This window comes from Astyanax mexicanus, chromosome 19, assembly GCF_023375975.1.
Source record: "Astyanax mexicanus isolate ESR-SI-001 chromosome 19, AstMex3_surface, whole genome shotgun sequence".
In the NCBI taxonomy this organism is placed as follows: Eukaryota; Metazoa; Chordata; class Actinopteri; order Characiformes; family Acestrorhamphidae; genus Astyanax; species Astyanax mexicanus.
In genome coordinates this window covers 32537546-32560617 of record NC_064426.1, presented here as the reverse complement: position 1 = coordinate 32560617, position 23072 = coordinate 32537546, and the positions used below count along the sequence as shown (strand labels likewise).

At 37.5% G+C, this 23072-nt stretch overlaps 1 protein-coding gene across 1 annotated transcript in view; it reads right to left on the bottom strand.

Annotated features, from left to right (window-relative positions):
- The window catches only part of pitpnc1a (phosphatidylinositol transfer protein cytoplasmic 1a), a 101971-nt gene that overhangs the window by 33053 nt on the left and 45846 nt on the right, over nt 1-23072 (bottom strand). Inside the window, exons 2-4 of the mRNA XM_022673167.2 lie at nt 15726-15874; nt 4187-4275; nt 3022-3029 (exon numbers count right to left, since the gene is read on the bottom strand). Of these exons, the coding sequence (XP_022528888.1) occupies nt 3022-3029; nt 4187-4275; nt 15726-15874 (246 nt within the window). The remainder of the gene's footprint in view (nt 1-3021; nt 3030-4186; nt 4276-15725; nt 15875-23072) is intronic.

The window sequence follows — 23072 nt, the reverse complement described above, 5'->3', positions numbered from 1 at the left end:
TGGACAGAACAGGACATTTGGTTTCTGTTGAAACACAGAAACTCTATGGCTTGGGCATGTGCAAAAATGAATAGGAGTGAATGGGAGGAATGAGGGAAGAAATATCAACAAACAGTCTACTGTGGGTCAGTAGAGCTATGTGTTAGAAGTTGGGGACCTGTGCTGAAGAGGCACAAACAGTTTGGATGGTGTCAGACAAAGAGAAGATTGGGATTTGGTAGGGTGAAAATGAATGGGATTGAATGGGAGTACATGGAAGGAATGACTAGAAAGCAGTGCATTTGGTGTGTATCAGTGCAGCAGAATTATACTAGGTGGATGTGCACTTTGGCATTATGTTCATTCCTAATATTAAATAATCTAATGTTCTCCATGACTACATGAAAAACGTGTATCCAATCAGAATGCTATACACAAGCCTGATTTGCAAAATTGACTTGAAATGGTGTTATGCTGAAAATTGCAATTCAAGACAATTCAAGCAGTGAAATTCTGACAGCGGAAAAAAAAATAGAAGAAAACGTAATATTAAACAAATATAAAAGGGATTAAACATACAGTAAATGTACATTGTGTTCCAATGTGCAACCATAATGACTCATAACTATTTCTTATGCTTTCTATTCTTGAATTAATGGTTAATGCTGTTCCATTTATGTATGCAGTCCACAATTTAAATATCCAGCTTTCCTGCCCTAAAGCACATAACATGTTTTTGCTCAAGCACCATAAAGCACTTAGTGCTTCTTGCTTTGTTTATTCACATCAAATGTAAATAACACAGCAAATAAATTCAAAAAGAACAGTAGAAATTGAGAGTCTTCACCTTCTCTGTGCTACAATAATGCCACGTAATTGAAAATCATTCTGTGTGGAATTGTGTGTGAAACATTAAATCATCAGCCTGGCCTTGAGGACGCTGTTGCTGAGGCACTGCAGTGATGGAATGGCGGTGGCCTTAGCTGTGCGATACGTGCACACGACCACACACACGACCACACACACAGTCCAAAAAGCATGACCGTGTGCCACACTTAATCGCTAGGAAAGAAGCTTCCCCTTCAGCAAGACAGAACTCAACACTGAGCGTGAACACACTGTGTGAACTCTGGGGAACCTGCTTTTCTTTTTTCATTAAACACAGCCATCGACCACATGCACAAACACACGCAGCAGAGCACTGAGCCACACAAGGAGAAGACTGAGCAACATAATGCTGACTAATAGATGTGATACAGAGAGAGAAACCAATACCACAAGATATAAAACACAAAAGCCTATTCGAACATGTGTAGAGCAGTAATCTACAGAGCTATTAAACAGTGGAATTACTTACCTGACGTACTGCATAAAACTGACAGCAAAATACACTTATCTAACCAAAACTAAAGATCAGTAAAGTTTTTAACAGTTAAGATGAACAGTGAAATGAGTTTCTAGGTGGGCTAGCAAGATTTTAGCAAAGTAGTAAAGAGGCGACAATTTATTAGACTCATTTATTTTTATTTTCATTGTTCTGATTAGTTGTTTTGTGAATTAGTTGTTTTTGTGTGTACATATATACAAATATATAATAATATTGTAAATTTCAAGAATATTGTAAAGTCAAACAAGCACTGGATGTCTCCTAAAAAACGTTTATTTGGGTGAGTAAAGCACTTCAGTTTATTTACAGAAGGCTTAGATTTCCAATATTTTGCTAAGGGTGAGTTTTCAGTGCAGTTTCTCCAGCACTAAGGCTGGGTGCAGCAGCATTAGCATTAGCCGCTAACCGCAGCACTAGTGGCTGAAGAACCCAGAGTGTTCCGATAACCCAGGGTGCTATCAGCTAGCGGTTCGTCCCACGTAGCTGGTTTTAACTCGGTACACAGCGCTTCTGAATGGCCAAAGAGATAGCGCTGTCGTTAGTGGCTAATGCTAACACTGCTGCTCCCAGCCTAAGTGCGGGCGAAAATTCACACAAAAAAAAAAAATCATCCTTATAACACTGTACTTCAGCGACCTGACTTTACTGCTTCTTAATACCTGACTGGTAAATTTGTACATAAAGGGGAACCAAATTATAGGGTGCACTGACATTTTTTGGGACAATTAAAGGATTTTAAGTGCGCCTTATAGTCCGAAGAAAAAAAAAAAAAAAAAAACGGTACACATAATTCTGTATATATCTTTTCATCTTGTTGTGTGCTTATAAGTATTAAGATTTATTTATTTATTATTTGTGTGTCAGACCCCAGGAAGAATAGCAGCTAATAGGGATCCAAAAAAACAATAGGGCTGCAACTAATGACTATTTTTTTCGATTAGTCGAATAGTCAACAATTCTTTCTCCCATGTCCTCCATCTATAAAAACGATAGAAACAGCTAAACATGAGATATAAAAGGCATTTAAATGTCTGGATGTTGTTTAAAAGTGCCCAAAAATACAATAGATTAAATACTTGATAATTAAATATCAGTACGTTCCACGTTTAAAGACATAGACTAAGCTAAGTGTAACCATTTACCCATCTCCCATTGTGCTTCTGTTCCCAGCACTTTGTGTAATGCAGTACTGTTACAAATTAACGACTAGTCGACAATGAAATTTGTAGTCAACAAATTTAAATAAATAACATTGATGGTTAAATCGACTAATATTTGCAGCCCTAATACACCATAAAACAACCAATACAGTCAGAAATGAAATTTTTGGTTTAAGCTAAACCATCAAATATGACTGTCCATTCTGTCCATTCACAGTTAAATATATTTAATTCTATCCTTGCAGAGATTAAAGCATAAAGACTCATTTTTTTTTTTACACAATGTTTATTATGGAGAGCCATCTGTCCACATTCTGCATTGATTTCTTGGTGTCTCAATACTTTTGTGCATATATTGTATGCCAGGTTCCATAAAAAGGCAGTAGTCTATTATGGTGTATTAAGAGAACTAGAGAGCCTGGGATGACCACAGACAGCTCAAGGTCGCACACGAACAACCATTGACAATTTTCTAAAGAAAAGTACAGTACTCACCGTGTACTCTGGGATCCACAGGCACGTACAGCACGGAGTCAGAGAAAGAAAGAGAGAGAAAGAGAGAGATGAAACCCATATTAAAACCACATCAGCTGAAGGAAGCTAAATACAAGGCAAGTCCAGCCAGAATCACAATAGGAGGGATGAGAGAGAATTGAAATCCCACCCAGAGAGAGCGGGGCCAACTGTGCTCTCTCGGGCTCTGGCTGCTGATGCCAAAAAAGCATGACCCTGGACTTGTTGTGGGGTAAACCTGCACTGAAGAATATTGGTAGCAAAATTCAGTGAAACTGACACCAATAAATCTATAATTCCTGGAATTTACATTTAGGACTCTTCAGTAACACAGATGCTGTGAAGTAAAGAATTGTATTGTGATATAACGATATATGCGATATATACAGCTCTGTAAAAAAAAAATAGGAGACCACTCAAAAATGTTGAGTTTCTTTGATTTTACCAAATTGAAAACCTCTGGAATATAATCAAGAGGAAGATGGATGATCACAAGCCATCAAATCAAGCTGAACTGCTTGAATTTTTGCACCAGGAGTGGCATAAAGTTATCCAAAAGCAGTGTGTAAGACTGGTGGAGGAGAACATGCCAAAAAAAATGCCATGATTAAAAACCAGGGTTATTCCATCAAATATTGATTTCTTAACTCTTAAAACTTTATGAATATGAACTTGTTTTCTTTGCATTATTTGAGGTCTAAAAGCTCTGCATCTTTTTTGTTATTTGAGCCATTTCTCATTTTCTGCAAATAAATGCTCTAAATGACAATATTTGTATTTGAAATTTTGGCGGCATGTTGTTCGTAGTTTACAGAATAAAACAACTATGTTCATTTTACACAAACATATACCGATACATAGCAAAATCAGAGAAACTGATTTAGAAACTGAAGTGATAACTTATTTTTTTCCAAAGCTGTATATTTGAGTCACTTTCAAATGTAGTCCAAGATGGAGGCCAAAGTTCTTATAGGAAAGTCTGTTTACTCTTTGGTCATCTATGCAACACAGTTGGGCAGCTGTTTGAGCACACAAGTGCAGGCTCTGATCTCTATGAATGAGGATTGTTTTTTTTTTTTTTTTAACATATATGTTGTTCTAACTTCTTTTTTGTGTGTAACTGATGACAGTTACATAGGTTACTTACCAGTGATGGTGTAAGGATAATAGTTCCAGGCCTTTTCTGTCACATAGAAGATCTTGGGAACCACGGCTCGTGCCCAGCTGGGCAGCTTGCTAGAAAAGAGAGAGAGAGAGAGACAGAGAGGTATTATGAAAACATCAATAGAGACCCATTGAGACTAACATTTATATTTGTTGGTACATATTCTCCATATTTCTTGTATTTTATCATTTCCGATTCTCATTTGGTTATACTTTCAACTTAACCATCACAATGGCTTAACTGTTTCTGCTACTGTGTCTAAGATTGATGTTTATTGACCTGCCAGTTACGGCAGTCACGGCATGTGCGACTACTATTGTGTCCCACGAATTTTGGGAGCTAAACAATGCCACACTGACCTGCAGAATATGCATTTGGGGTCTCCTGCGTTGAATGTGGAAGTGAGTGATTTCTGCCAGTCACTTATCTGTTAGCACAGACAATTTTAGACATATGCCACCGGTAACAATCATTACCACCCACTGCACTGTGCTGTCCACTGTGGATGGTAATATTAGACTTCTATGATGTATTCCCAGTACACATGTGACTCTGTGGATCATCAAGGAATGTTAAACTCCTGAACAAGTTCAGAAATTAAACATCCCACCCATCTGGTATCCACTATTGGACCTTGCATCAACTCCAATAATAATTCAACCTAGCTAACAACTTATACAAGTGTGTGTCCCCAAGCTTTTTCCTGTGGCTTGTCAGTGTGAATGCATTTGGTTTTGTGAGCAGGAGAAGAATAGTTAACCCTCGTCTTAAGTTCACTTTTCAGGAACAACAATGGTGTTCCTGGGACAATTTGACTTGGTGCATGTTTAATTATCTAAAGAAAAATTCTGACAAGCAGTGTGAATATTTCATTAATAACTCCACTACTAATTATTCTATCAATATTTTAATGCAATGGTGTTCCTAACCTCTAACAGGTTATGGTTAAATTAGGAAAATTCACTCGTTTTTCATAAAAAATATATATAAAAATAATTACTTTTCAGAGACCAACATATAAAGCACAATCGTTTTACACAACATTGAAACATAACATTGCAATTCTGTTTTAGTTTTTGCAGCGGGTGGTTGCAAATATGTGAGATGAACCATTTTCATATTACTTGATGATTTTACTAATTAAGGCAAGCAGAAGAAGTTTTATACTGAAAAAAAAAATACTTATTAAAACTTATTTTCCTAGATTTTTAAACTTTAAAACAGGTCAATTTGACCTAGAACATAACAGGATGGTTAATCAAAATCAAGCAAATGTTGCATTTTATGGACTGAACACTGAATTTGGCATTTTGAAATATTTACCATCTTTAAGGAGTTTTTTTTTTTTTGGAAGTCGCACTTAAAATCGCTAGGCAAAAAAACAAATAAAACACCTAAAAGTATGAGAAATGTTCTTGAAAGCAATTCTCTGGAACAAAAAAATGTCAATTAATTTATTAAGAGACTTTTTAATGTTTTTTTTTCAGATCATTTGTAAATATGTAACTATAGTCTTTTATACTGCATTTTATTTAACAAAAACAGTACAAGACATTTTAATTGTCCAATATTCTGTGTTTTTAACAATTAATCTTGGTAAATTAGACAGGACAGGAATTAATCAATTCAAAATTAAATTGTCGCTGTAAAATGAAAAACTCCAGTCTCCAAAACAGCACCTTTCTTAACTGTAATAAAAGTCAATGCAAAAAAAAGTTTATTTCAGGTCATTTTAGAGACTTTCTATTGGTTTGTTCAATAAAGAAATTTTGCCAAAGAGTGAGGAACAGTTTTTGTCTGTTCTAATTATGACAGGAGGTTTAATCAAAAACAAGCGATTGTTGCATTTTCTGGATTGAACATTGAACTAGGCATTTTGAAATATTTACCATCTTTAATCAAGGAGGTGTTTTTTTTTTTAAAGTCGCACTTAAAATCCTTTAATATTTCCAAAAAACGACAGTGTGCCTTATGTATGAATTCTATGGTCAGGTTGTAAGGAGCAGTAAAGTCACTCAGCTGAAGTACAGTGTTATAAGGGATTTTCAGTAGAGTGAAGCATTAGCTGCTAATCACAGCACTAGCTCTTTCGCCATTTAGAGATAGTATATAGGACTGTAGTCTGCATGTTTACTGTGTTAAAACAAGCTACATGGGACGAGCCGCTAGTTGATAGGTTACCCTGGGCTCTGGGTTATCGGAACCCTCAGGGTTCCTCAGTCTACCGCTATCAGGCGGCATTTACTAGCGCAAACCGTGGCTAGCTAGCACTGCTAACCACTGCTGGCTAAGCGCTCGCTAACCACGGCTAGCGCTCATTCTTAGACAAAATACTGGAATTCTAAGCTTCCTGTAAATAAACCGGAACCATTTACTCAAATAAAAAGTTATCAGGAGAAAAATCTGTGTAGATTAATATCTAGCGCTCGTTTGACTTTGAAAGAAAAGTTTTTTTTTTTTTTTTTTTTTTAGAATTACAATTTTGTTTACTTAGGCGCCCCCAGCGGCGAGACCTGCTGAACTAAAAGGGAGACATGGCATTCTTACTAACTATTCTCACTTCTAACTAGTGCCTTATAATCCGGTCTGCCTTATGTATTAAAATAATCCAGAAAATAAACATTCATTGTTAGTCCAAAAAAAAAAAAAAAAAAAAGATAAAAAGATAATTAGATGTGTAAAAAGTAGAACAACTCTAGGCACCCCAGCAGAGCATTAGCTTCTAAACTTTAATTCAGATTCACAGCTGAAATCGAGCCGCAGCATTAAAGCGTGACTATAAAAGAAGAAATAAGGTGTGATTTAAATTTCCCATTTCCCATTGAACCATATAAAGGCTGCTGATCTATTCCTCACCTGTAAATGAGAAGGGAAAAGAGAACTATCAGCTCAATCTGCTGTTCTATGAGCTGCAAGAACAGTAATAAAGGCCGGCTAATAGCATCTGTGAGAGATGGCTAACGGTTCCTCCGGGGAGAAACGGCTCATTTACACTGATTCAGGACCAGACTGCCCATCCGTCAGCTTAAGATTAACTGCTGTAATCTGTTTTTTATTCCAAACCTGATCTTAGTCTTATCTGTGTTTTTATAGTAAAAACTGCTGCACAGTCGGCACAGAAAATACCAACTGCTGCAACACTGGCAATGTAGAAATAATAAGAAAATAAAGCTTTTCCCCTTTTTCTAAAAAAGAAAAACGACTGTTTATATCAGCTCTATGAACAACACAAAAACAAAGAAAAGTTTAAAACAAAATTAAATTTAATGCAGCCAATATCAAACAAAGTACTGCATGTTAAATTCCTAGGCAAAAACACAAATAAAACACCTAAAAGTATGAGAAATGTTCTTGAAAGCAATTGTCTGGAAAAAAGTCAATTAATTTATTATGAGACTTTTTAAATGGTTTTCTAAGGTCATTTGTAAGTATGTAACTATAGTCTTTTATGCTGCATTTTATTTAACAAAACGTTGCAGTACAAGACATTTTAATTGTCCAATATTCCGGGGTTTATAACAATTAATCTTGGTAAATTAGACAGGACAGGAATTAATCAATTAAAAATTAAATTGTCGCTGTAAAACGAAAAACTCCTATCTCCAAAAAAGCACATTTCTTAACTGTAATAAAAGTCAATGCAAAAACATTTTTACAAATCAATTAATCAAATGTTCAATTAAACTTTTTTCTATAGTATAAAAGTTCAGTATAAAAGTGCATTTAAGAGTATTTTCTTTCATTTTATACTATGGAAAAAAAACATTTTTCTAATAAGTATAGAAGCTAACCCTCTTAAATGGTCCATTTTGTTGCTGTCCAATGAAAAACAAGTATCTCAATTTTTGTCAGTCTTTAGTTTATATTATTTAAACAGACAAACTGTCCCTTACTCTTTGTCAAAATTAATTTATGAATTGACCGTTAAGATTAAGTTTTTCTATGAACAACTTACAAAAGAATCTTGAAATATTCAAATATTCCCAAATATTATATTTAGAAAAGCCCTCATAATTTCTGTCATTGTTTTTATATTTAGAGCATTTGTAGATTCATGTTTGATGATGCATTGAACAGTTTATTAAATACAATTTAAAACACAATCAGAATAAGTTGACTCAACAAAAAATCTTTAATAAAATCTGAACAACAATACTAAAACTGCGAAGAGATATAACCAAGATTTCTAATTAAAACACTTTACTTTTGACGAGTATCTAAAACTAGACCATCATCTCGGCTCTCATTTATGCAAAACCAAAACCAAAGCTCATATTTTTGTAGTGCATTAACCTATAATCAAACGCCGCACCCAGGATAAACCCTCAGAGCGTGAGGGAGTTAATCCCAGCGCAGTCTGTCTGACTGAGTTTAGAGGGGGGTGGAGTGCGGCTCTGTTGTAAAGCAGGAAGATGAAGAGAGAAATTTACATTCAGATGAATTTGGCGACTATAAATGGTGTCAGTGCCGCCCTCCCGCTGCGTCCCAAATACAGCTGATGCAGAGGGATCGATCTGGGCTCCAATCCAGCGAGAGCGAGAGCACGAGAACATTTATTCAGGTTTCTCGTATTTCAGCCAGTGTACGATTCTCTGCACACCTGTGAAGCAGCGCTGGATGGGCATGCGTCACGGGGAGCCTATAAAGATGCAAATCAGTGGTAAAAGTGGAGCTGAGTAAACCTGCATTTACTGCCGGCATAAAACCAGGGGGGTCTGAACTTCATCAATTACGTTACTTGCTATGATTAGCTGGTATTGTGTTATGGAAATGAGCTACTGTGTTATTGCTGCAGTTCTTCTTTGGCCTCGGAGTGGAGCGTGTTTTGTGATAAAACCTTGTTATTTTTTTTATATATAATCTGAAACCATCTGTTTCTGTTTATATTAGGATTCTTCCATTACAAACTGACAAAAAATCCTAACTGACTAGGAATAAAATCGATGTCTAATAAGTCTAAGATGCTTTTTGTATTTATAGTTACCACCATGTCAAAATATCTCTCGTATGTATCCCATGTAGCACCCGGTGCCCACTGATGAAGGTCTTAAATGATGAAGGATGACCAACACAAACTGTGCAGAAACAGAATCAGATTCTGACTTGAATTTATCTACATGGTAGAGAAGCCATTTAGGAGTAACTTATAGAACAAACAGTTTGTGGACAGTGTTTAAAAACTCCAGCAGCACTGCTGTGTCTGATCCACTTATACCCGAACAACCCACCATCACCATGCCAGTGTCACTGAAGAGTTGAGAAAATGTCCCACCAACCAAATAATAACTTTTCTGAACATAAAAAGAACAGGATGAAAGGAGGATTAAAAATAAAGTATAAAGAAAAACACATCTGCAGAAATAAGATAAGTCATTCTATCAGTGGCAGGCAGTTAATATAGTGGGTACTCTTTCTGCAGCACCCTACACCCCGACCTACACATAGAGAATATGTAGTTATTGTAATATTCATCTGTCTTGACTTAGTTATATGAACTTAGTACACATTAACAGCCCACAAATACAGCTACACACCACAAAAGTATATAACAGACCCAACAATTAATGCTTAATTTGCCTACAAGTACAGCCCTTCAACAAAGATCACTCATATGTATGCTTACAGCACACCAGAGCAGCCAAAAGATTAAGTACACACAAAAACTCACCAGTCAGGTGGCCTGTTATTGTGAATTAGTTTCACATTGCAGGGCAGCTTTAAAAAAGGCTTTTTAATTAGATACGACACAATATCTGTCTAGTGAAAATCTAGTGAAAATCATGAATCTGATTGGTTACATTGTCCTACGACTTTGCTTATAGACTCATTACTACACCATTCTCAAAATCAGTAGAATGGCCACGCAGACGCAGGGGCAGAAGCCATTTTAGAAAACTTTGATTGCTTAGTACCGCTGTCAGTCAGATATGGGTCCTATAGCAACTGAAAAATGCAGACTAATGCTTTGAATTAGTTGCTGTTTTTTTATTTTAGTTAATATATGAAATGTATGCTTACACTTACAATAACTATAATATATATTTCCTGATAAAATATAATGTAATGATGTACATGCACGTATCGGCACCCCTGCTCTGAAGGTTTAGAAGGTCCTTACTGCACACCACTGCTTTCTATATAGCCTAAAATGCCATTCCACTCAGCACCAGTTGATATTTGTTGGTCTTGTTGGTGTGCTGGGGACACGCACACACACAAGGCAGGCATTTGGCCGGTGGGCAAAAACGCAGGTACAGCTCCTCAGAGCCAAAACAAAATTAAACACGTCTTCTACAAGCCCGACCTCACCCGCCTCTCCTCCCACACTCTTCTCCAGGCTGCTGCCACCCTCTCCTTCCTCGCTCTTTTTATCTCACAGCTTTCCTTTTGTTTTCTCCCAAGTTCCCTCCGTCTCGCAATTTGCATATGTTCCTCTGTTCTTCCCAATCTGCATGCCTTTCATCCCCCCACCACCAATCCTCTTATCCAGTTAGCCCAATATCAGTCAGACAGAAATGAGCAGTGATGATTTTTTTGATGAACAGCAGGCCCGGCTCCGTCGTGGTCTAGCAGCGCTTTAAAAAGAGGATTAGGAACATAAGAAGGTATCTGATTGATCCACTGCTGAAGGAGCTGAAGTAAAGGCACCAGAACAAAATGCTACATCACAGACTTACACTAAATGCCTCTTCAGTCACGGTGCTGCAGGATTTTTCACCAACTGTCCATGGAAAATATAGAGCTAATTGGGCGATTCATGCTCCGCCCTCAATGGAGCTCATTTGTAGGAACTCGCAAATGGTTGGATACGTTTTACAGACATGTTAAAAATCATCAGTGAGAGAGAGAGAAAAAAAAGCGTCTATTATTAAGCATAACAATTTTCATATATGATATGATAAACATCTCAGGACATATCACGGGATCACAACATTTCACAATTACCCTAAAGCATTAACAGACTAATAATCATGATAATAAACAAAATTATAACCCCCAGACCCCAAATTAGTACAAATGCACTTTATGACGGGGTATTTAAACTGTGTAAAGTGTAAGTGGATATTAGCTGCATTTTTTATGAAAGTTGTAGAGGGCTGGGAAGATTAGATTAGAGTAAGTTTTATTGTTTGTAGTGTTTGTATTTAGCTTAATTTTAGCTGCAATGCTAACAGCTAGTCTGAGCACGCTTGGAAGATATTACAAGAAAAATGCTTAGACTTTTTCCAAGCTAGATTACTTAGATTACTAAGTCTTGTTGTTTGCTATGATGTATTCATTTCTGTATGTTATTCTTAACTTACATTATTATTTTTTACATTTTTATTTGTAATTTTCTCCCATTATTCTTTCAATTAATCTGGCCAATTGTCCTATCCAAATCAACTGCTAGCCAGCTGTATATTCCCCATCACTAGTACTCCTCTGATGCATGTGAAGTAAGACACCGTCTCTTTTCGAGCTGCTGCTTATGCATCATTGCAGAGTAGCATCACAGCGCACTCGGAGGAAAGCACAGAGACTTGTTCTAATACATCAGCTCACAGACGCCTTGTGCTGATCAACATCACCCTAGGAGCGATTAGAGGAAAAAGTGCCCTCAACCCACCCATAGAGAGCAAGGCCATTTGTGCTCTCTCTGGGTTTTGGCAGCTGAAGGCAAACTGCATGACCAGGATTCGAACCAGCAATCTGATGGTCTTTCCGATCTCGAGGAAGAATGACAAATTTTATGTCACTGCCAAAAATACGTAATGGCCTGAGTGAACACAAACAAAACCATACTATCTTTCAGTTTCTCATAGTGCAGTGGCCCCTAGAAGGCATCCCGTCTCCATCACTGAACGTTTGGGTCTGTGTCCATGTTCTTCCTCGCTTCACTTAAACAGCACAGGGACTCGCTGGGGAGAGCTCCCATCCTGAGCGTGGGCTGAACACTCCAGCAGGACCCACCAACCCCGACTGAGCTTGGCTGGCTTTAGAGAGCGAGTCTTTTCACTGGCTAAAAACACAGTTGCAGTTCTGGAGGGAAGCTGAGGGATAAAAGGCTGTCCTTTCAAGCTCAGCTGTCCATCACATCACACTCGTTCACTTTGTCAGCTCTTTGTTTTAGTCTTTGATGTTTTTCTCTCTTTTTGTTTGAATAGCAGCCTGAACAGCTTCTTTTCCTCTGGCTTGGTGACACTGTGCTGTAGGTGACAGCTGCTGTAGGTTACATCAGAAACACTGGCTGCTATGTTCCATACTTTACTATAAATAAAGGAAGACAAACAACTCTGCCATTGCAAACAATGCTGCATAAAAAAAAACAAAGTTAACAGCTGTGCTGAACTTGTCAAGAGTTAATTACTAAAATTGCTTCTTCTTTTAATGTGTTTGAGAGAATCAGTTGTGAAGTTGTGAAGAGGTAGAGTTGGTATACAGTGAATAGCCCTGTTTGAGTAATGTTCTAATCCATGTTATGGCAAGAAAATACTCAACTAAGTAAAGAAAAAAAAAAAGACTTTTAGAAATAAAGGTCAATCAATACAAACTTGAAAAAATATCCTAAAACACAGTTGCAAAACCATCAAAAATGTTATGATGAAACTGGCTCTCATCAGGACCACCACAGGAATGGAAAAACAAGAGTTACCTCTGTTGCACAAGATAAGTAGGTTTGTTTAACACTTTTAAGTTACTACATGGTTCCTTCATAGTTTGAATGACTTCAGTATACATTAGGGGTGTGACGAGATTAAAACGTGACGATATTTCTCGTCAAGCTTGAACCTGTCTCGCCAGAAAAAAAAATCAGTTTAGTGTGGACTTTTGAAGAGAGATCTGGCAACACAGCAGCAATGGCAGCGAGTGTGGTGGCTGAGCAGTGAGAGCAGCTCTCAGCAGAAGAGGAAAATTTGGGCTTTCGCATAGAAGATGCTCCCACTATGTTTAAGTTGTATGTCTGGCTGCATTTTGGCTTCCCAGTGGAAACAATAAACGGTAACAGAGGGACCGACAAGACACAAACCATATGAAGATCATACCGCGGCTAATACTATACAATGAGACCTTTTTCAGTTGTAGAAAATAAAGGGTTCAGACGACTCCTCCACACTTTGGAACCGAATACACCATACCAACATGTGCGCATTTTGCACGCATGGTGGTCCCAAATCTCTACAAAGGCTGTGATTAAACAGAGTCTAAAAAAGGCAGAAAGCATCGCCATAACAACCGATGTTTGGACGTCTAGAGCTACGGTGAGCTATATTACAATTACAGCACACACAATTGCTAGTGACTGGGAAATAGTTATTAATGGCTATTAAAAGTTATTATTTTTTATTCATATTGTTTCTATTTTTATAGACTCAATTTGTGAGAGAAACCAGTCTGTTGAGTTTGCTATTTGATTTTGTCAAATACAACAAGTTTTCAAGTTATTCTTCATTTTTTTATTATTATTTTTTTTTTTCATTATTTAAAAATCTCGTATCGTGTCTCGTCTCCTCTCATCTCGTGAGATGAGTGTCTCATCACACCCCTAGTATACATTTACAATGAAAGGGGGAAAAAAAAATGAGCGTGGATCCGCACCGTTCTGTTCGCAAACCTAATTTTGAACCATTTGTCGCGTTTCCACCAACAAAAGTAGGTTCTGAAACTAGGAATGTTCGTTCGTAGCGGGAACCAAACAACACTAGGTTCTTCAGTGCGAACCGTGACGACATCTGTGGGCGAGTCCTTTTGTTCAACTAAAAACTGTTGGAAACACGGGCTGGTTCACTAAAAAGCACCACGGTAATAAGCCTGAATGGAACTGGTGCAGAAACCAGTAAAAGAAGAGTTCTTTTGAAGGAAAACTGCTATATGAGAGAAACAACAATAATTAACAATATGCTACCAATATATAGCCATGATTCAGAAACATTTATAATGTATTTCTGTTACATTGTTTCAGCACCTTTGGGTTTGGAACTGATTTCATTAATTAAAAAGAAGATTAATGACACATTTACAACTATGTAGCTAAGTTTATGCTAAATAAACTCATGTGTAGCACTTTAGGAACAAATTATTAAGGGAGATATAATTTAAAAAAATGTCAAGGCATGTCAGACTGTGAAGTGTCTGAAAAGGCTCAGACTCCAAGGGGTTAATGTGTAAAATAAGATTCATTTACTTTTAAACCTTTAAAGAATAAACAGAGTTTGTCACAGAGGCTTTATAATAATATACCATCTTTTTTCTGTTGAATATCTCTGTTCTGTACCTAGTTGCTCAGAAAAGCTATGAGCTGAATCTTACTTTGATTGATGGGAAAACTCTGCATCTAACAGAGCAATTGATGCCCCTTTTCCTGCTTTAATATCATCCTGAGGTTGGCACAGGGGTGAATATGAGGGCACCCTCACGGCTGTAGATCTCTTTACAGCTCTTAATGACCTCTCTGCCCTCTCCATGAGGACAATTGTGGTGAAAAACTCAGCAAGGAGAGCGGTGATAGATCTCAGCTGCACTGTGCTATAATGGTCTCGACTTTCAGGAGGGCTGCTGAGAAAAGCATGCTTGTGAAGGCCATAGGCACATTGCTTTTGTGTGCTAAGCAAAGAATCCGTTCAGCCAGACGAATGAGGACACTTTGTTTGAGAGGGTTCACAAGTTAGGAAGGTGCTTCAGGCCTGTGCATGTGCAGTTTTCAGATCAGTTTTGTACTGTATACCACGTATCTATTCACACCTGGTCACTTCATGCATCTTAAATATCAGGTTATTATCTAGATAAGACCAAAACACATAAAAATGCAAGTTTAAACACACAAGAGCCTTAAAGTACAACCAAAACACTAGTAACTAGAGTGCCATCTACCCAGAGAGAATGTGGTCGCTTTTGCTCTCTCTAGCTCCAGCTGTTCATAATAAAACCCTATTTTTCCCCCAAAGTTTGAACAGACATGATAGGCAATCTGCTGATGTTTCTCTAATTAGACAATCTTGAGAGCCATTTAGATCATATTGGGGAGTTACACATATTGGCTGTGTGAAGCACTGTTGGGGCTGTTTGATCACAGAAAGCTTTAGTAACTTGTTCAACTGCTAGATGGAACTCCAGAGCTGAAGAACAGCTGCAGCCACTCACTTGTTTTAACATCCAGTTAGAACTGCAGGCTTTTAGAGTTTCTTCCATTAAAGTTTGAAAAAAAAAAAAAAAAAAAAGGGACAGTGTAGTAATCAAAAAAGTGGTTTTCTGCCTAAAACACTGATCGTTCCTATCTATAATTACAAACCTTTACCTAGAGACGTGTGTGTGTGTGTGTGTGTGTATATAGCCAGAACTATATACATGTATGTATATATAGCCAGACATAAAGATCTGTAACTATAGAAGGAAAGGAAAATGTAACAAATAACACAAAATTAAATGAAATTAAGTCCCCAGACAGAATCGTAAGCAAGGAGAAAGTGTAAGAGTAGTCTGCTTGTTAACCTGGAGGGGGTAGCACTGGTGGTTTGTGTAAATGAACCGTAGTGATACTCACCTGTTGAGATAGACCCGTTTCTCAGTGAACTGGCCAGACCCGTGGGTGGGATCCTCAAAAGGCTCATTCTGCACCACCTCCACTCCTTCACCTCGCTCACTCTGCTCATGGCTGTGCTTGCTGATCATATACAGCTGACCAATCCTGTACTGGAAACAGAGGCAAAACACATCTTTACAATCACTGTTCACGTATTACAAGCAATATTGTACGGACATTCTCTATACCATGTTTTTAACCAATTACACATTGTGGTTCCTAAATTATGGGTGCACTGAATCTTATAATAATTTGGCCGGAAATTCTAAAAAAAAAAAAAAAAAAAAAAGCATGCTTGGTGTTTGGACGAATAAGTGAAAAAAAAAATTAACTGTAAAATGACTAATGTATTTTAACTCATACAGGCTGGTACCCTGCACTCAGATGGGTGAATTAAATCAGTTTCTCTGACTTTGCTATTTATAGGTATATGTTTGTGTAAAATGAACATTGCTGTTTTATTTATTTTTATATAAAGTACAGACATTTCTTTATTTGCAGAAAATGAGAAATGGCTAAAACAAGAAAAGATGCAGAACTTTCAAACCTCAAATAATGCAAAGAAGACAAGTTCATATTCATAAAGAGTTCATAAGAGTTCAGAAACCAATATTTGATGGAATAACCCTTGTTTTAATCACAGTTTTCATGCATCTTGGCATGTTCTCCTCCACCAGTTTTACACACTGCCTTTGGATAACTTTATGCCACTCCTGGTGCAAAAATTCAATCAGTTCAGTTTGGTTTGATGGCTTGTGATCATCCATCTTCCTCTTGATTATATTCCAGAGGTTTTCAATTTGGTAAAATCAAAGAAACTCATAATTTTTAAGTGGTCTCTTATTTTTTTCCAGAACTGCATATGCCAGATTTCAGATCATATAACTGGTGTAGTCAACCTATCCTCAACTGTCTGCCCTCAGATTACACAATGCATAGATAGGCTTAATAAAACACACCTAGTCATACTATGTTCTACTAAATATAAATATTCCCCTCAGGGTAATGCCTACACTATACACTAGCAGAGCAGCCAAAGCTCTGAGAGTCATCCAATCTCCACTTTCACCTTCAAAGACCTGCCTCTGCAACATCTGCTGAGATGCAGGTTAAATGGGGTTAACCTGGAGAGCCGAACAGCAGCACACGAACCACCATTACCTCCCCCAACAAAAAGTCATGAAAGGTGAGCCTCAGAATGATTTCCCATGTAGGAAAATCAGCAAAAGTATCGACCAGCCACTCCAGAGCCTGGATTGCGTGGAGGTCAAGACTGGGCTCTCATATAGGACTGTGAGAGGACCAGGCCTTTGTGGAAGATGGCCACCAGCAGTGTCTGCAGTCCTGAGGTAGAATAGTGCTTATCCTTGCTGTTGAGATGTTTTTTGGAAAAATGTTTGTTAATTCTACAGTGATCACCTCCATGTAAATCCCTGCTGTGTTTGTTTATATGGTAAAAGTTAAAGTTCTCAGTCTGCTAGCTAATTTGGCAATCTGTTAAACATGACAGAAAAGCTGATGTTCAGTTTAACTGACCATACGTATGTTCTGGTAAGAATGTGTGCACCAATTGCTCCTAGTATGCTAAAAAGTACTTTTAAAACATGCATTGTGGTGCAAAACAGTTGTTTTGTCTAGCCTCAAATATGTTAATAGTTTTGGTACCTTAAGGAGCATCTTTCTCTCAGATAAAGTTAATAATATATCTTTGTTAAAGAAAAAAACTTGTCATTCTCAGGGACCGAAAACATCTTAAAGTCTTATTTTTCATGTTTAACTGTTATAGTAGGATAGAGTTCAGTTTGTTAAGGGTCTAGTTGTTCTAATATTTTGTACATGACTGTTCCTGTATTTTTTATTATTTATTTTATGTTGCACATTGCTGTTTTAATAGTGCACACTGCTGCTACCAAAAAAACCACTAGATGGCATTAAATATATATCTTAATTAAATTATTTAAATTTGACCATTAGTGCCTAATGTGGTGAATTACAGATCACTTGTATCACTTTGCATCACTTATATCAAGCCCACCTTTTGAAATAAGATATTGTAAATTTGATGAATCAAACCATAGACTGACCATAGACTAATCTAAAACTGGCATAGGCCTCTCTGCTGTAAAAAAAAAAGAAAAAAAAAAGAGAGAATCGAATCGTAACCCTAAAATCGGAAATAAAATCAAATCAAGGCTTTAGAGAATCATAACACCCCTAATATATATATAGATTACACAAACACAAAGTACGACAGTTCATCCTGAGCCATACTTAATGTTGATCATAACTGAGCACTTATGGATATGGGTGAACAGAATATTACCGCTGGAAACCATGGAGACAGTGTAGGGTAGTGTCAATAATTCCAGTGAAACTTTTCTAACAACAAAAACTTCTCAACTGAGTCAACAGCCGTTTACACCATTGTCTCCCTCCATTGCCTCCATGTTTGCTTGATTTTGAATCTTTTGTCTCAACCACTCACTGTTTAACGACTACACCAACATAAAGAAAGTTTGAAAAGGACGTTTCATTTTCGCACATTATGAGGAAATAAATGAGCCTTCAGAGTGGCGCAACTGTCTAAGGGTTTGCTCTGTTGTCAAGAGATTAATTTTGAGTTTGATTTCCTGCAATGCCACAGCTATCTACAGCCATGGGAACTGAAACAGACAAGCATTAGCCTTCGACCTCACCCAGAGAGCAATCAGTGTAATGGTATCCTCTTAAGTATGTTTGTAAGATGAGGTAATGGGATTGGCAATTCTCGCCTTTAAACTCCCGATGCTCCACTACACTTTGAAATTTGATAAAAGGAAAGCAAAATCAAGGACAACAACCATTAGTAGTACTACCACAAGTACTATTTTTTTATATTTATTATTTTATTTATTGATTTTATTTCCTTTTTATTTTTCCACCCAAACTGCTCAAAATCCTTTGCATTTGGGAATAGCGACACCATTTATAACATCTAGGTTTCCCATTGTGGGTTCTTCTGAGCTTCATGCTCTCTAATAGCTCTGAATTACAGTATCTGCAGGTGATCGTGTCACGGCCGTGCTCTGTTCACCTCAACCTTTTTCATTTGTTGCAGGCTGCTTTCTCCATGCTAGCTCTTTGTTTGATTAATGAGGTATTGCCCCCATTGTTCCCCGTCAGTAAGCAAACGAAATGCGGGGTAAAGAGGCGCGAGTGGAAGCGGCGCAGAGGTTAAAGTGCTGGTGAATAATTCATGGCGCCTCTTTCTCTTTGTGAGCGCTGGACAGATGTGGAGGGAGATGAGAGGTGTGCAGGTACGGGGTGGACTCCTAGAGAGCCAAATCAAAGGGAAGAGAGAGGTGCGGGTCGGCTATTTTTGACGAGAGTCACATTTGTCGAGGAAAAACAAACAACAAAGCTGAGCAACAGGAAAAGCTATCTGTGTTTATATTGGGTGGAATATGCACTACATTGACAAAGCGTTTGGTGACGTAAGGCTTGGATGGAGCTGCTCGGTCATGGAAACCCGTTCCATGAAGCTCTGTACGCTCTACTTGAACTGACAGATTGAGTTTCTTCTGTTTTCAGTCGCTTCCACTGTTGACTGGGGAAAATTACTACCATGCTGAAGTTCACTGATGTTAGAAATCCGGCTTTCAGGAATCAGGAGTCAGAAGTTGTTAGAAATATGCCATCCGGGCCACGGCACCAAGTTGTTAAAAATTTGACCTTCAGGAATTAGGAGTCCAATTCAGGAGTCAGGAGACAGCTTGAGAGTTGACTTCGGCATGAGTCGGATTCAGGAGACAGCTTGAGAGTTGACTTCGGCATGAGTCGGATTCAGGAGACAGCTTGAGAGTTGACTTGAGTTTATTCTCGTGCAGACAGAAAATCTACATGGGCACAGCTTAGTTGGTCGATGGTCCCTCTCTGTGTCTGCCTGACTAGTCCATCTGACTTGTCTGTCTGTTACTGTCTGACTGACTTTTCAGTAGGACTTTACATACAGTAGAAACTTTGCTTTGAACACAGCAGGGGGAAGCAGGGTAGGGGTCATCATTGGGGGTGTCTCTATCAACTTATGGTAAACAAAGTAGAGATATGTGAGAGACAAGCGTGAGGGACAAAAGGTTAGGAGTGTATAGGGGAATAGGGGGGTTAAGGAGTCAGTCAGTTAAGAACCTAAGGAAAAGCACTATTTGCTTTTGACAGAATCTCTCAATGTTGAAAACTTAATAAAAGTACAATTTGTTGTTGACAGAATCTCTCACTGAGCTCCTGAGAGCGATCCACTCTTTCACAAATGATTGTAAACGCAAACAGCTGCATGACTAGCTGCTTGATTTAATACACTTGTGGCCATGGAATTATTTGGATGGGTGGGCAAATACTTCTGGAAATACAATGTATGTATAATAAGCAGAAACTGAACAGTCATTTCTTAAATTTGGAGTTTAATGCTAAGGTCCATTTACCTTGAAATATGAATCGCTGAGCTGGGAATGACATCACACCTAAATTTCCATACGACTTTCATTTCCAGGTGTTTACCTGGATATCTGGTATAGTGTTCAGATTTTTACTACAGCCATGAATAAATGTCATCTCTGCTGCTGCCCCATGTTAAACTGCACAGAATTATACACTATCACAGGACCTTCTTCCTGTATTTACCGATGGATGTTGGACCCTCAGGATCTCATGTCCCCTGTCCGGCCAGACTGATTGAAGTTTCAGAAGTCGTTTTTTCTCCATCACCCACCCACCACAGATCAGCTGCTCATCATCCATCTCACTCTCCACTACTGATTACATCCAAGCTTACATGAACTCTAACTGCTTCCATTAGTGGTGCTGCTATTCTCCTGAATATATAAAACCTATGTGGATGTATAAAGACTTTTTAAATTTAATTTTAAAGCTGTTGAGCAGTGGTAGGATGGTCCCACCTTAAATGTGAGTCTTGGTTTCTCCCAAGGTTTCTTCCTCCTCCTGCAGCTCTGAGGCAGATTTTGAAAGGTGAAAGGTGCTCTTTAAATAAACTTGCATTGCCTTGGAATTGAAATTCTTTTTGTCTCCCAGTAAGAGCTTCACGATCAGCTCCACATCCTTTCACACCCACAGTGTTGAGTTGTCAAATCATATTTGGAAGGATGGACAGAAATATTTGTGGATTTGTTTTTTGTCAAATATGAGAGAGGAGACTGTCTCTGCTCTCTCAAAGATGAAAGATGCTGACACTTTTTATTTGATTGGATCAGCTTTGGGATTCTACCAGGCCTGAAAATGACCGATTTTATTTGCAATCTTTTTTTTTTTTTACTTTTGCAAGCTTTGCTTTCTTCTTTTTTATGGAAGTGGATTACCATATCACCATATACCTAATACCAAACAACCGGAGTTTAACGGTTGTTTAACTTAAATGTTTATGAAAGTTATTAAACATTGATCTCTCTCTCTCAGTACTGTATTTGGGGAACAATTATTTATACCTGAAAGTCTAGACCAAAGTTCTGATCAGTGTACATGCTTTTCATGCTATTTCTGTTAAATTTCACACAGTAGTTTAGTGAGTACACTGAAGAACTATGTGGGCTTTGCGTCCCTATTCTCGACACTGATTGTTTTGTAGAAAGGTGTGCGTTGAAAAGCGCCTAGGTGTTGTGCCAAATTTTGGTATTTTTGCCAGTATTTGACTCCATTGGTTTCATTGTATAGGTGTCTTTTATTCTCGACTTTTAAATAATTGTATTATTTCGATTTCAATGTGTAAAAATAAATTACTCTTTTACGAGATTGCGAACTGTTATTTTCCTTATATCATCCAAACAAAAATAGTTATTGTGACAAGCCAGGTGTCACGCAACAGAATGAGTGCATCAGATATCCTTCTAATTGCTTTTATTTCTGTTTAGAAATAATGGTAAATCAACAGTTACAGTAGATACAGAAATCACCAGCATAATCAAACAAATAATCTTATTGTATCTATTGTCTGTGTCCCCTGTACTTTTGCCCTAAAAAGTGTTTTGTTTCCCATGTATTTTTTGCCCCTACACTGTGTGTTTTGTTTTGCGCTTCTCCTCTGTACCTATCGTCTGTGCACTATATACTCTGTCCTACTTTTTTTTTTTTCTGCACTGGAGATCTAGCCTAAGTGTTTCGTTTTACTGTACAACCCTGTATAAGTATAATGACAATAAACTGAATTGAATTGAATTGATATTGAATTGAATCAAGGCCAAGACCCAGGCTTTTGGTCCAGAATGTGTTTTGCAGATCAGCTATTTTGGTTTAGAAAAAAATAAAAAGTCCAAAAAGTCTAAAAGGTCCAGACTTAACAAGGTAGGCCTGAAAGCTCCCTTAAAGATGTCAAAGTAGATTAAAAGTTAGTGTGTAAAATCTGTGTTTAGCAGAATGTGAAGTATTTTGTTCTTCTCTTTTGTTCTTCTGAGGCAGGCTCTGATGCCAGCAGGACGTCTGGGCTTGGTGCTGCTGCTGCTGCTGTGTGTTTTAAGGCAATAGAGTTACATAACACCAGAGACTAAGTGCTCCTGCTCAGCTTTTCTCTGAGTGCTCTCCAGGGCTGCTCTGACTGTGATGGGGAGAGTAAACTGAGGCTTTGTTGATTCTGAGAAACCTCTCTCTCTCTCTCTCTCTCTCTCTCTCTCCCGTTGTCTCACATATCTCTCACTCTTTCTTTATTTAGAGCAAATACGGAGAAGTCGGTCAATCCTGACAACCTAAAAATTGGGAGTTAAGTACTGAGCATATGCTCCATCTGACAACTGGTAAAATACACTAAGACACTAAATGGCCAAATGGTTATGGACACTACTGCTGGGGCTACACGAACAAAAATAGTATAGTAAAAAAAATATATAAAAAAAAGTAAAATCACACAAGATCATTATAAAAAAAAAGTATATCACAGTATTGTTTATGATTCTGACAATTTTTTACAATTATTATTATTATTATTTTATTTATTTATTAATGTATTTTGCATGACTGGGCTTTTATATAGGTCAGTACTCTACTGTTATAAAGCATTAAGGCTTTAAATTAAGGCTTTGCTTAGTATAGGGTTTACTTTGTCACACAAAATTACACAATATATAAATTAAAAAAAACTTAGTTTTCAAAACGAAATATTTTAAATAGTTCCATAAACACCATCAATGGACTTAAATACTCAATGTTTAAGTATGCAAAAGAGATATTTCTCAAAAGCTCTATTGCACAAGTAATACACAAGTTTAATATCAATTTACAGTATGTTATTCTTGAAGCCATTAGAGGTATTACAGTATTAAAATCAGCCAC